At 40.5% G+C, this 12,040-nt stretch overlaps 1 protein-coding gene across 1 annotated transcript in view; it reads left to right on the forward strand.

The window, feature by feature from the left end:
• The first annotated feature begins 369 nt into the window (after positions 1-369).
• LOC113022918 (zinc finger BED domain-containing protein 1-like) overlaps positions 370-12,040 on the forward strand; it is a 30,028-nt gene continuing 18,357 nt past the window's right edge. The window contains exons 1-3 of the mRNA XM_026168846.1: positions 370-1,884; positions 2,060-2,312; positions 2,490-2,710. Coding sequence (XP_026024631.1) covers positions 770-1,884; positions 2,060-2,312; positions 2,490-2,710 — 1,589 coding nt within the window. The 5' untranslated portion in view covers positions 370-769. The remainder of the gene's footprint in view (positions 1,885-2,059; positions 2,313-2,489; positions 2,711-12,040) is intronic.

The following is a 12,040-nucleotide window of genomic DNA, read 5'->3' on the forward strand; positions in this document are numbered from 1 at the left end:
GGAGGAAGGTTCAGGGCTGAAGCAATCAGCTTCATGGGCTCATCCGGTTAGAATAAGAAAAGCAGCCATCTAATGCAGAATTATTTTCAGGGTACTCCTTTTATTCTCAAATAAATAAGGCAAAAAAGGAAGGAAACAAAGACACACATGGACTGCCAATGCTCAGCTGCCGCCCCGTGTGGAAGTGAGGAAAGAGTCAGCCAAAAGTGAATGCAGTCCTTATGTACTGTGTGACATATAATGTGTGACAGGTGAGTGCAATCAAGGACAAGCACCACACCCAATCAAAGGTGAGAGAACTAGGTGCATCTGGTGAAGTGAGTGGGTGTGCTGGGATGTGCTAAAAGGTGGGTCTCTACAACACCAGTCATTTAGAAGCATTTTTTAATTCCTGCAGATGTATCTTTACTTCTGTCTGTGCTGCCCCAGGCAGGGTGCTTATATATGCATGTCTGTACTGTCTTTCCATGGACTGTATGCACCATCTTGTTGTACTGTATACAGGCTAAAACTGAAGTTTTGTTTTATTTTTAGGGGTGTCAAATTATCGCGTTAATTGCGATTAATTAATTACAATGCTATTTAGCGCGTTATGTTTTTTAATCTCGTTAATCTAATTTTTAATCTCTTGACGTCATTGATTTTGTATGAGAGTTGCTATGTTATAAAATCCGTTTTTATGTGCTGGGCTCCTTGTGCTTGACTTGTTGGGGGTGGAGTCACGTCGTGAGGTCAAGGTGAGAAGTGGTGATTAGCTTACAGTGTGGATATGGAGGCGCATCTGAGAGTTGTTGGCCCAATGAACGGGAAATTTGTATTTCATAAACGCCCCGACGGCACCATTGACAAAGGTAAAGTGGTCTGCCTAGAGTGTAAGAAGGAGTTTGCTTACCACCGAAGCAGCTCAAGTTTGGCCTATCACCTCAACGCAAAGCACCCAGCCGCGAGTGCAGCAACAGCTAGCAGTGAAGACGTTAGCAATATAGCAAGCCAGAGCAAAGCTTTTCGCCAAACAAAACTAGAGAATACCCCTCGTATGAGCAAGTCTGCGACCGACAGGCTGACTAATGTTATTGCCAAGTGGATAGCGATGAACTGTAGGCCGATAAATATAGTAGAGGACGAAGGATTGACAGAGGTGTTGCAAATTGCGTCCAATGACCCGTCATACAAGCCGCCGTGCAGGACTACAGTAACGACCAAAATCAGCAAAATGTACGACGGCGAAAAGAAAAAACTTGAGATTTTGGCGGAGGATTCTCCCAACTGTGTTGCTATAACCGGAGATCACTGGACCTCAGCTGGCAACCACAGCTATTTTGGGGTGACTGGACACTTTATTGATAGTGAGTGGAACCTCAACTCATTTGCACTGACCGTCATGAGAACAGAAACCAGGCACTTTGCTGATAAATGCGCCGAACAGTTCCTCAAGGTAGCAAATGACTGGGGTATTGAAAACAAGATATCCACCATTGGCACAGACAGCGCAGCAAACATGCTGGCTGCTATGAGAGCACTTCCATATGAGCACATCGCCTGCAATGCTCACATTCTCCAGAGGACCATCACGGTATGTCTCGATAGCAGTGGTTTTGTCGGTGTACTGGCAAAGTGCCGCAAGATTGTTGGTCATTTTAAACAAAGCCCTGCGAGTACCACAGAACTTAACCAACAACAAGTAGCACTCGGAAAGAAGAGCGATCAACTTATACAGGATGTACCCACCAGGTGGAACTCGACTCTCGCAATGGTCTCACGCCTCCTATGTAACCGAGAGGCTGTCCAGGCTACGTTGGACCAACAGAACCACAGGTTGGTCTTGTCAACCGAAGCTGAGTGGGCGAAACTGCAGAGGCTGGAGCTCCTGCTTGAACCATGCAAGTAAGTTCAAATAAACACCTTCCCATTTTAATTATATAAACTACTGTTACATGTGTAAAATCAAAATTAATGAACATAACAAGGAACTTTTAAGGACAATTAAATTGGAAATCAGTTACACTTTGATTTAAATGAATCCAGCTAGGTTTATTTAGCAACCTCTCCACCTCTGCAGGTATGTGACAGAGCTGCTGGGTGGTGAGGCCTACGTCTCTTCCTCTGTAGTGCTGCCTGCTTTTCGCCATCTGTACCGTGTCATGGACATTACTGATGATGATCCTGCCTACGTGGTGAAGTTCAAGAATGCCTTCCAGAAGGATCTGGCAGCACGACGAGCTAATGGCAACGAGATATGGTTCGAGGTGGCCACAGCATTGGATCCACGGTTTAAGGATTTGAAATGTCTTCCAAGAGAAAAGAGGGAACAGGTAGGACAATAAGGTTAAGCTGGACTAATGAGTCCAATTCATTATCAAATCAAACTTTTATTTATTATATGGAACACAAAGTTCTTTACAAGATTAAATAAAATTTAAAAAAAGCACTTAGTTTTAATCACATTCATTCATTCATTCATTCATTCATTCATTCATTCATTCATTCAGGTGTGGACCATTCTGGAGAATATGCTCCAGGCAGCAGAGCCCAGAAGAGCAGATAGTCTCCAGCCCTCCACAGAGGCTGATGGACCAGCTCAGAAGAAGAGGAGGAGCGAACTCCTTCTGGGGTCTGACTCTGACTCAGAAGATGGAATTGAGTCTGGAGAGCTGCAGCGCTACAGAGCAGAACCCAGCATCAGTATTGATGACTGTCCCCTGCAGTGGTGGTATGCTCACTCAGGAGTCTATGAAAAGCTGTCAGTCCTAGCACAAAAGTACCTGGCCTCCCCAGCTACCTCTGTACCCTGTGAGAGACTCTTTAGCCTTGCAGGCCACATAGTGCAAAAGAAAAGGGCAGCCTTGCTTCCAGAAAATGTTACCAGGCTGGTGTGTCTTAGCGACTGGCTGAGGAAGAAGAAATGAGACACATGTGGTCAGCATAGCTGCTGTGTCATTTGTAGCCTACTAGAATAGATTGCTTGATGTTCAGCACTTTTTTTTGTGATGGAAGAATACTTTGATGTGCTAACTTGCAGCACTGCAATGTCAGTTTTATTTTTCATTATCTGAAGCAGAGGAATTTCAGTGCTGTATTGCTCAGAAAAGAGCAACTCTGATGTGCTAACTTGCGGCACTTAATTTATTTGATTTTATTTGTATTTATTTTTCCACTTATTTTACAAAAGAATACAACAGTATGTAAATGGTTGCATCTGTTTAACGTTTGTTAAACAATAAATGACTTTATAAAGTCACTTTCTTTGTTATATCAGTCTTTTGGTCTGCCACAATAAGTTGAGGGCTTTCCTCAGCTATTTTTAGGTGAGATTAAAAAAGAGATTAATTAGATCAATTAATTAAAAATCATAATTAATTAATCTCTATTTTTTTTTAATCTCTTGACAGCACTATTTATTTTATTTTTTTTAATAAAAAGCTTCAGTTTTGATGGAAAAACAAATCAGCTGCTGGAACTCCTAGAGTTCATAAAGTACTGACATTCTTGGTTTTAGCATTTCTTCTTCCTGAAGACAGGTGAAAGTAGATTTAGCAAAAGGATGAGATTAGAGTCAGGGGTGGCTGTCGCTCCTGGTGATGACTTGATGGATCTTGAGACTACGAGAGTAAGACAGGGCATTTAGTGTGTTGGGTGCTGGGCCAAAGAAATAGCAGTTTTTCATTCAGCTAATTTGATCTGTTATATATCCAACTTCAAGAAAAGGAACTGCTATTTTTAAGAGGTTTTTAAGAAGTCTCTGATAACTGATCAACATTCTCCTTTTTTTGAAGGAAGCCATGTAGCAGGAGCAGCGTTATGAAACATGTAACTGACTACCTGGCTGTGTTAATAAAATGCTATTTAATTGTGGCTTCATTGTGACTTTAATCTACCTTTTATGTTGCCAAACAAAACAATATTATGTAGAAAAAGAAACATCATGAATATCAGCCTGAGGTTGATTTTTTTGCTGTGTTTGTCCTAGAAAGTTATTTTTCCTACTGTTTTCTTTCTTTTCTTTCTTCTTCTTCTTCTTTTTTAACAGTTGTTTGCTCTAAATGTGACCAATTTACAGTCTCATTTGGTCAGTTTTATTTATGTCCTATCATAAATTTACTGTTCATAATTTGTGTCTCTTTTGCTCTGTTAATTTCACAGTCAGCACTCTAAGGGGACTTTCAATTAGTGTTAGCTCGACATTAAAAACAAGTCCATTTTATTTATCACTGCTTCTAGATTATATTTTTCATGTAATGTCGATTTTATGGGTAACAATTAAAGTGTCTGTCCCGTGAAGCAGCTTGCAGGAGCAAAGCAGTTAATGAGGTTGGCTTAGTAAAGACTTGGGTGTTGTAGAGGAGAAGTTGAGGAGAGGAGAAATCTCCCAATGAGTCTCCAAAAGGCACAGCTTTATTAAAGTTAATTTGTTTGGAATTGGCAGCCATGATTATTAATCTCATGTAATTTCACTTTTGCATGATTATGGATGGATGGATGGATTGATGGATGATTATGCACCTAATAAATAATTTAAGTGGTATAACTTTTGTTTTAATGGAAATCATACAGCAATCATAGCTTATGATATCTTTAAAGGTGCAGGAGTCAGGAGGTAGAGTACAGCTTCTGCCAGTCAGAAGGTCAGTGGATCAGTTCCTTGTTTACTCCAGTCTGGATGGTGAAGTATGTTTGGACAAGACAAGTATCCTTGTCAAGGCAAGACAAGTTTCCCTCAGTGAATCCATCGGAGTGTTAGTGAGTGTCGGGAATGTTACAAAGTGCTTAGGTAGGTAAAAAAAAAGTGCTTACATGAATGTGTGTTTAAATATATATGAATATGCTGACATCTGCAGGCAACATCTTTGGTACTGGGAGTGTTGTGGTTTACATTCGTTGTCCTATTAATGACTTTAGTTTTACTGACGACTGATGTTTAAGCAGGTTTTGGTTCAATGAAAATCTTGCTAGAGGTTTTGCATCAGATACCAAGTGGCTGGACTGGAAACCCTTTCAAAAATAGGCTGTTGCCCCCAGAGAAAAATCACGTTAGGGTTCTTGATTCCTTCCACTGTGACCCGTCAGCCATAAAAGTCTAATGGGGTATTGCTGTCACATCACCAGGCATGGACACCGAGTTTCAAGCATTTTCAAAATGATGCCATGGGAACATCTACTAAAAATCTTGATGATCAAGGTCAAAAGTCATGTTTTCTGAAAACCTTATGAACACGATAACTCAAGAAAGATGGCACCTAAGATTTTAAAATGTATACCATAAGTGCATTTACTAGAAGGCTGAGGGCTAGCATGGGCGACAGCCAGTATCTTTATAGTTATTCTGGAAATGAATTGGTAGTCAAAACTGTCGCTGACTGTCGCATCTTCTTGTGAATCTACTTTGTGCAGATTTGTGTGCATACTCAGGAACATCTGTTTTCTGCACCAATGTTAGACATCACCAATCATTTGTGATAGTATTGCTAAGACTCTTGCATTAGCCTTTCAACCTTAAATTCTCCCCAAACTTGTATTCTTCTTATAATCTTTGATGTGTATCTACAAAGAGTACAGCCGGAGAACACATACAATATGTTGTGATTCGTTACAATCACAATACTTTTGTGTATTGAATTACAAGTGACATAACGGTACAGGAGTGTTGACAGCAGAGACATTTCTTGGGCTAAAATTAGAAATTGTGGCTGTCTCCAATGGAAATCCGAAAGGACACAAATTCTCATAGAGCATCACACTATATGGTTTCACCGTGCATTGCACAATGGCAGGCGTGTATTCAGGTATGTACTCATATGTATACAAACAAACTATTCTCCTTGTCTGCAGCTGTTTCATCAAAAACAAGCTAACATTGTTTCTCACACACTCTGTCCATAGGGAATGTGCTTATGAGCCATGTTACCTGAAGACTATTGTGCATATATACAGTGGGGCAAAAAAGTATTTAGTCAGCCACCGATTGTGCAAGTTCCCCCACCTAAAATGATGACAGAGGTCAGTAATTTGCACCAGAGGTACACTTCAACTGTGAGAGACAGAATGTGAAAAAAAAAAAATCCATGAATCCACATGGTAGGATTTGTAAAGAATTTATTCATAAATTAGGGTGGAAAATAAGTATTTGGTCAATAACAAAAATACAACTCAATACTTTGTAACATAACCTTTGTTGGCAATAACAGAGGTCAAACGTTTACTATAGGTCTTTACCAGGTTTGCACACACAGTAGCTGGTATTTTGGCCCATTCCTCCATGCAGATCTTCTCGAGAGCAGTGATGTTTTGGGGCTGTCGCCGAGCAACACGGACTTTCAACTCCCGCCACAGATTTTCTATGGGGTTGAGGTCTGGAGACTGGCTAGGCCACTCCAGGACTTTCAAATGCTTCTTACGGAGCCACTCCTTTGTTGCCCGGGCGGTGTGTTTTGGATCATTGTCATGTTGGAAGACCCAGCCTCGTTTCATCTTCAGTTCTCATCAGTTCTCACTGATGGAAGGAGGTTTTGGCTCAAAATCTCACGATACATGGCCCCATTCATTCTGTCCTTAACACGGATCAGTCGTCCTGTCCCCTTGGCAGAAAAACAGCCCCATAGCATGATGTTTCCACCCCCATGCTTCACAGTAGGTATGGTGTTCTTGGGATGCAACTCAGTATTCTTCTTCCTCCAAACACGACGAGTTGAGTTTATACCAAAAAGTTCTACTTTGGTTTCATCTGACCACATGACATTCTCCCAATCCTCTGCTGTATCATCCATGTGCTCTCTGGCAAACTTCAGACGGGCCTGGACATGCACTGGCTTCAGCAGCGGAACACGTCTGGCACTGCGGGATTTGATTCCCTGCCGTTGTAGTGTGTTACTGATGGTGACCTTTGTTACTTTGGTCCCAGCTCTCTGCAGGTCATTCACCAGGTCCCCCCGTGTGGTTCTGGGATCTTTGCTCACCGTTCTCATCATCATTTTGACCCCACGGGATGAGATCTTGCGTGGAGCCCCAGATCGAGGGAGATTATCAGTGGTCTTGTATGTCTTCCATTTTCTGATGATTGCTCCCACAGTTGATTTTTTCACACCAAGCTGCTTGTCTATTGAAGATTCACTCTTCCCAGTCTGGTGCAGGTCTACAATACTTTTCCTGGTGTCCTTCGAAAGCTCTTTGGTCTTGGCCATGGCGGAGTTTGGAGTCTGACTGTTTGAGGCTGTGGACAGGTGTCTTTTATACAGATGATGAGTTCAAACAGGTGCCATTCATACAGGTAACGAGTGGGGGACAGAAAAGCTTCTTACAGAAGACATTACAGGTCTGTGAGAGCCAGAGATTTTCCTTGTTTGAGGTGACCAAATACTTATTTTCCACCCTAATTTACGAATAAATTCTTTACAAATCCTACCATGTGAATTCATGGATTGTTTTTTCACATTCTGTCTCTCACAGTTGACGTGTACCTCAGGTGCAAATTACTGACCTCTGTCATCATTTTAAGTGGGGGAACTTGCACAATCGGTGGCTGACTAAATACTTTTTTGCCCCACTGTATGTACTGCAGTGTCTGCACTAAAGTACCCATGGACACTCATATTGGAAGTCAAAAGTGGCCATTTGGATTGCATTTCTAATAATACAGTTTGATCCTCTCAGTAGGACGTAGATATAGAAGTTAATTTTTTTATGTATGATATCTAACTCTTTGTCATTTACATACGCATAATAGAGATATAATCAGTTTTATCAGCTTTTATCAGCATTTTTAGCTGTATGCTTTATTGGAACAGCTGCCATCAACACAACTCTCACTACTTCGCTGTTTCATTGAGCTAGTTTCACTAGAGAAACTGCACTTGCAAGAGACAGTTCTACATTTTCTAGTAGAATATATAACATTGTACAAAAGTCTTTAGCCACCCCCTCATTTCATTATAATTTGTTCCAAAGGAGTCAGAGTTTCTTATAATTTTTAAAAAGTGGTCTTAAGCAACAGTTTTTCAGGGTTTCTGAAGCTTGTTTGTCTTTGGCTCTTTTTTACCTGTCCATTTTTTATAGGACTGAAATGGCCTGCAAAAGGTGGCTGCAAAGAACCATTCAAATTAGGTGAACAAGGGGGGAAAAGTGAGACATGCCAAATTACACAAGAACTTGACTGAAAAGTTGTGGCAGCAACACATCCAAATTTGAAGTTTTTGGTTCAACTTGTTGTAAATATGTACGGAGGAGGTCAGGAGAGAGTTACCACATTGTCTTCAGCCTTCAACAAAACGTGTTGGAGGCTCTGTCATGGTTTGGGGAGGCATTTCACCCGGTTAGTGTTGGAGATCGAAATTGATGGAATTATGAACACAGAATCTTTTGATTTACCATGTGGAAAGCATCTGATATGCAACTAATTCATTTAACATTCTTGAATGATCTCAAACACACTGCCAATGTAAAAAAGAATAATACAATAAAACACTATCAATCATGGATGGCCTCCCCAGAACCTGAACCTGATCATTATTGAAGTCAGCATCCAAAGAAGAGCTTTGTGTGTTCTTCAAGAGGCTCGAAGAAATATTCCTGAAAGCTACTTAATGCACTGACAAGAAAACTGTCTAAGAGAGTTCAGGCTCTGCTGAAGAATAAAAGTGGTCATGCCTAATATTAACTTTCAAGCTTTTTAGAACTGTCCAAACTGTTTTTGGCCTATATGCTGCATTCCCTTGAATGTTTGCACATTTTAATGAAGTGCTCCACCTATTTCCCATTGTCCTAACAAAAAATAAAGAAATGAGGGCTGGCGCAAACCTTATTGTCGTATGCACATCACTGTAGAGACTTTAAATATAGTAAAATAGGTATTGCATTCTAAGTAGAGCTGGACCGATCCGATATTACGTATCGGTATCGGTCTGATACTGACGTAAATTACTGGATCGGATATCGGAGAGAAATAAAAAATGTAATCCGATCCATTAAATATCAAAAAAGCACCTCATAAAATGCGTCGGAGCTGTATGCATCACGTGATAGAGCGGCTGTGTGTATTTGGAGCCTCGCTACCAAACCAGCATTTCATCTCCGAGGAAGTTTTCCCAGAGAGAAGTAAAGCAACTGTGTAAGTTCATCTCTGAATGTTTGTAAAGCATTCCAGCATTAAGCTTAACAACCGATATATGGAGCAACTGCCTCTTCTCTCCCTCCCTCCCTCTCCTGCTGCTACTTCAATCATGAAACTGATTAATGATCAGCTGATTGGCTTTTGAGAGTCCGTCTCTCCTCTTTGTTTTTGGCCCACTTTGCACCAGAAAGAGGAAACCAGCGGCTGAACAACAGCAGCACGTTTAACCTTGATAAGCTGTTGTTAGAATTTATTTAATATTACTTTCTACACCAGGATCCTTTTCTAGCTGACGGCTGGTAACTGTGCAGGGGCGGATCTAGCAAAGTTTAGCCAGGGGGGCTGATAGGGCATTAATAGGGAAAAGGGGGCACAAAGACATACTTTTCTTTCTTATTCTCATTTAAAATGTCGAGCTTTTAATAAATAATTATTTGAATCTTACACCCAAAGTTTTAATCTTATGTAAAATATATAGAAGTCCATTACTGTATAACTGTTAAGTCTAATATACCCTAGTAAGCTATACTACTAAAATATTTTGGGCGCAGTGTATTTTTTACATACAGGTATAACAGAATGGCTTTAGTGTTGTTGTTTATTTAAATCTGAATATGAACTTATACAAAATGCAGCAAGATATTAAAAAAACAGTTTTATTGATTAAAAAACACACTATATCGGAGTCATATATGTATCGGCAGATATCCAAATTTGTGATATCGGTATCGGACATAAAAAAGTGGTATCGTGCCATCTCTAATTCTAAGTACATTCTAAATACGTTCCCACTTTTTAGGGAAATATGGTTAAATTACTTTTAATTCAGAGCTGGCCTATTAAAAATTTCTTTATAGTTTTCACTGAGTATTAAAATACTTCAAAAGTTTATCACACTTGTAAATGAACATGTATCATGAGTATAACAGTTTCTTTTGTATTCAACAACAACAAAATGGTCTATACTGTGTAATGATGGATGTGTTTCTTTTGTACATGGTGGGCATCAGATGTAAAAAGGGTTGTTTGCCGGTCCTGGAAGGGTTGGAAATACATTGACCATATAACTGTGACTCTTTGCTGTATGTGACACATCCTGTTGTCTCACTTCCTCTCTAGAAGCTGCCGTAAGAAGCAACTGTACTCTGATTTGTCATGTGACTCTTGTAAGGTGCAAAGTTAAGCTCGTGCTGTTGTTTGCTTAAAGTGTTTCGCCATGAAGCGTGGCTGCGAGAGAGTGATGGCACAGGATGACAGAAGGAAGTGGGAAGGAAGTGAAGTGCAAAAGTGCACTTACTCTTGTGCTGATGAAGCAGCTGCAAAGTGTTCTCATTCATAGAAGAATGCAGCAGTGTGAGTCAGATGCACAGCTTTTGTTTTGAATGAATAAAATCACATCGTCACCTATTCTTTAATAAAGTAGAGATAGCACAATACCACTTTTTTATGTCCAATACCGATATCATAAATCTGGAAATCTGCCGATACCTTCAGGGAGTGCAGAATTATTAGGAAAGTTGTATTTTTGAGGAATAATTTTATTATTGAACAACAACCATGTGTTAGGTGTGGGCTGTGTGCGGACAGGGATAGGACCCAAGGTGCAGACTCCAGAGACAAACGTAAATTGAAATAGCTTTAATGCTGAACTCAAACATAACATAACTGGAAAAAATCTAAATAAACTTAAACCGGCGGATTGACAAAACACACAGCAAAATAAACGGTAGATCGCGACACGGACACAGAGAAACACAGGGCTTAAATACAAAGAGGGAGCAATCAGGGAATGAATAACAGGAGGGAAACACAGCTGGGGCAAATCAGAACTGACGAGACAAAAGGAAGCGTAAACTGAACACACTGAGATAAGACAGAGATCTTCAAAGTAAAACAGGAAACACATAACACAGACTCACATGCAGGCACTACAGAGGGAACAGAGACGTAGGACCAGGGCAGACACAAACACTGACTGAACACGGGGATATAGGAACTAAGGATACACAGAGACGCGAACTAGACAAGGGGATACAGGTGATAGGGGAGACAGAGCAACTAAAGAAGACAGAGACATAAACCATAAGACAGAACTCAAAGAAACCAAAGACTAGAAAGTATAAATAATATAATAAACTCAAAAACCCTGGGTCATTGACCCAGGCATCCTAACACCATGTTCTCAATGAACCCAAAAAACTCATTAATATCAAAGCTGAATGTTTTTGGAAGTAGTTTTTAGTTTGTTTTTAGTTTCAGCTATTTTAGGGGGATATCTGTGTGTGCAGGTGACTATTACTGTGCATAATTATTAGGCAACTTAACAAAAAACAAATATATACCCATTTCAATTATTTATTTTTACCAGTGAAACCAATATAACATCTCCACATTCACAAATATACATTTCTGACATTCAAAAACAAAACAAAAACAAATCAGCGACCAATATAGCCACCTTTCTTTGCAAGGACACTCAAAAGCCTGCCATCCATGGATTCTGTCAGTGTTTTGATCTGTTCACCATCAACATTGCGTGCAGCAGCAACCACAGCCTCCCAGACACTGTTCAGAGAGGTGGACTGTTTTCCCTCCATGATGGACCACAGGTTCTCAATGGGGTTCAGATCAGGTGAACAAGGTGGCCATGTCATTAGTTTTTCTTCTTTTATACCCTTTCTTGCCAGCCACGCTGTGGAGTACTTGGACGCGTGTGATGGAGCATTGTCCTGCATGAAAATCATGTTTTTCTTGAAGGATGCAGACTTCTTCCTGTACCACTGCTTGAAGAAGGTGTCTTCCAGAAACTGGCAGTAGGACTGGGAGTTGAGCTTGACTCCATCCTCAACCCGAAAAGGCCCCACAAGCTCATCTTTGATGATACCAGCCCAAACCAGTACTCCACCTCCACCTTGCTGGCGTCTGAGTGGGACTGGAGCT

The sequence above is a fragment of the Astatotilapia calliptera genome, chromosome 5, assembly GCF_900246225.1.
Source record: "Astatotilapia calliptera chromosome 5, fAstCal1.2, whole genome shotgun sequence".
NCBI lineage: Eukaryota > Metazoa > Chordata > Actinopteri > Cichliformes > Cichlidae > Astatotilapia > Astatotilapia calliptera.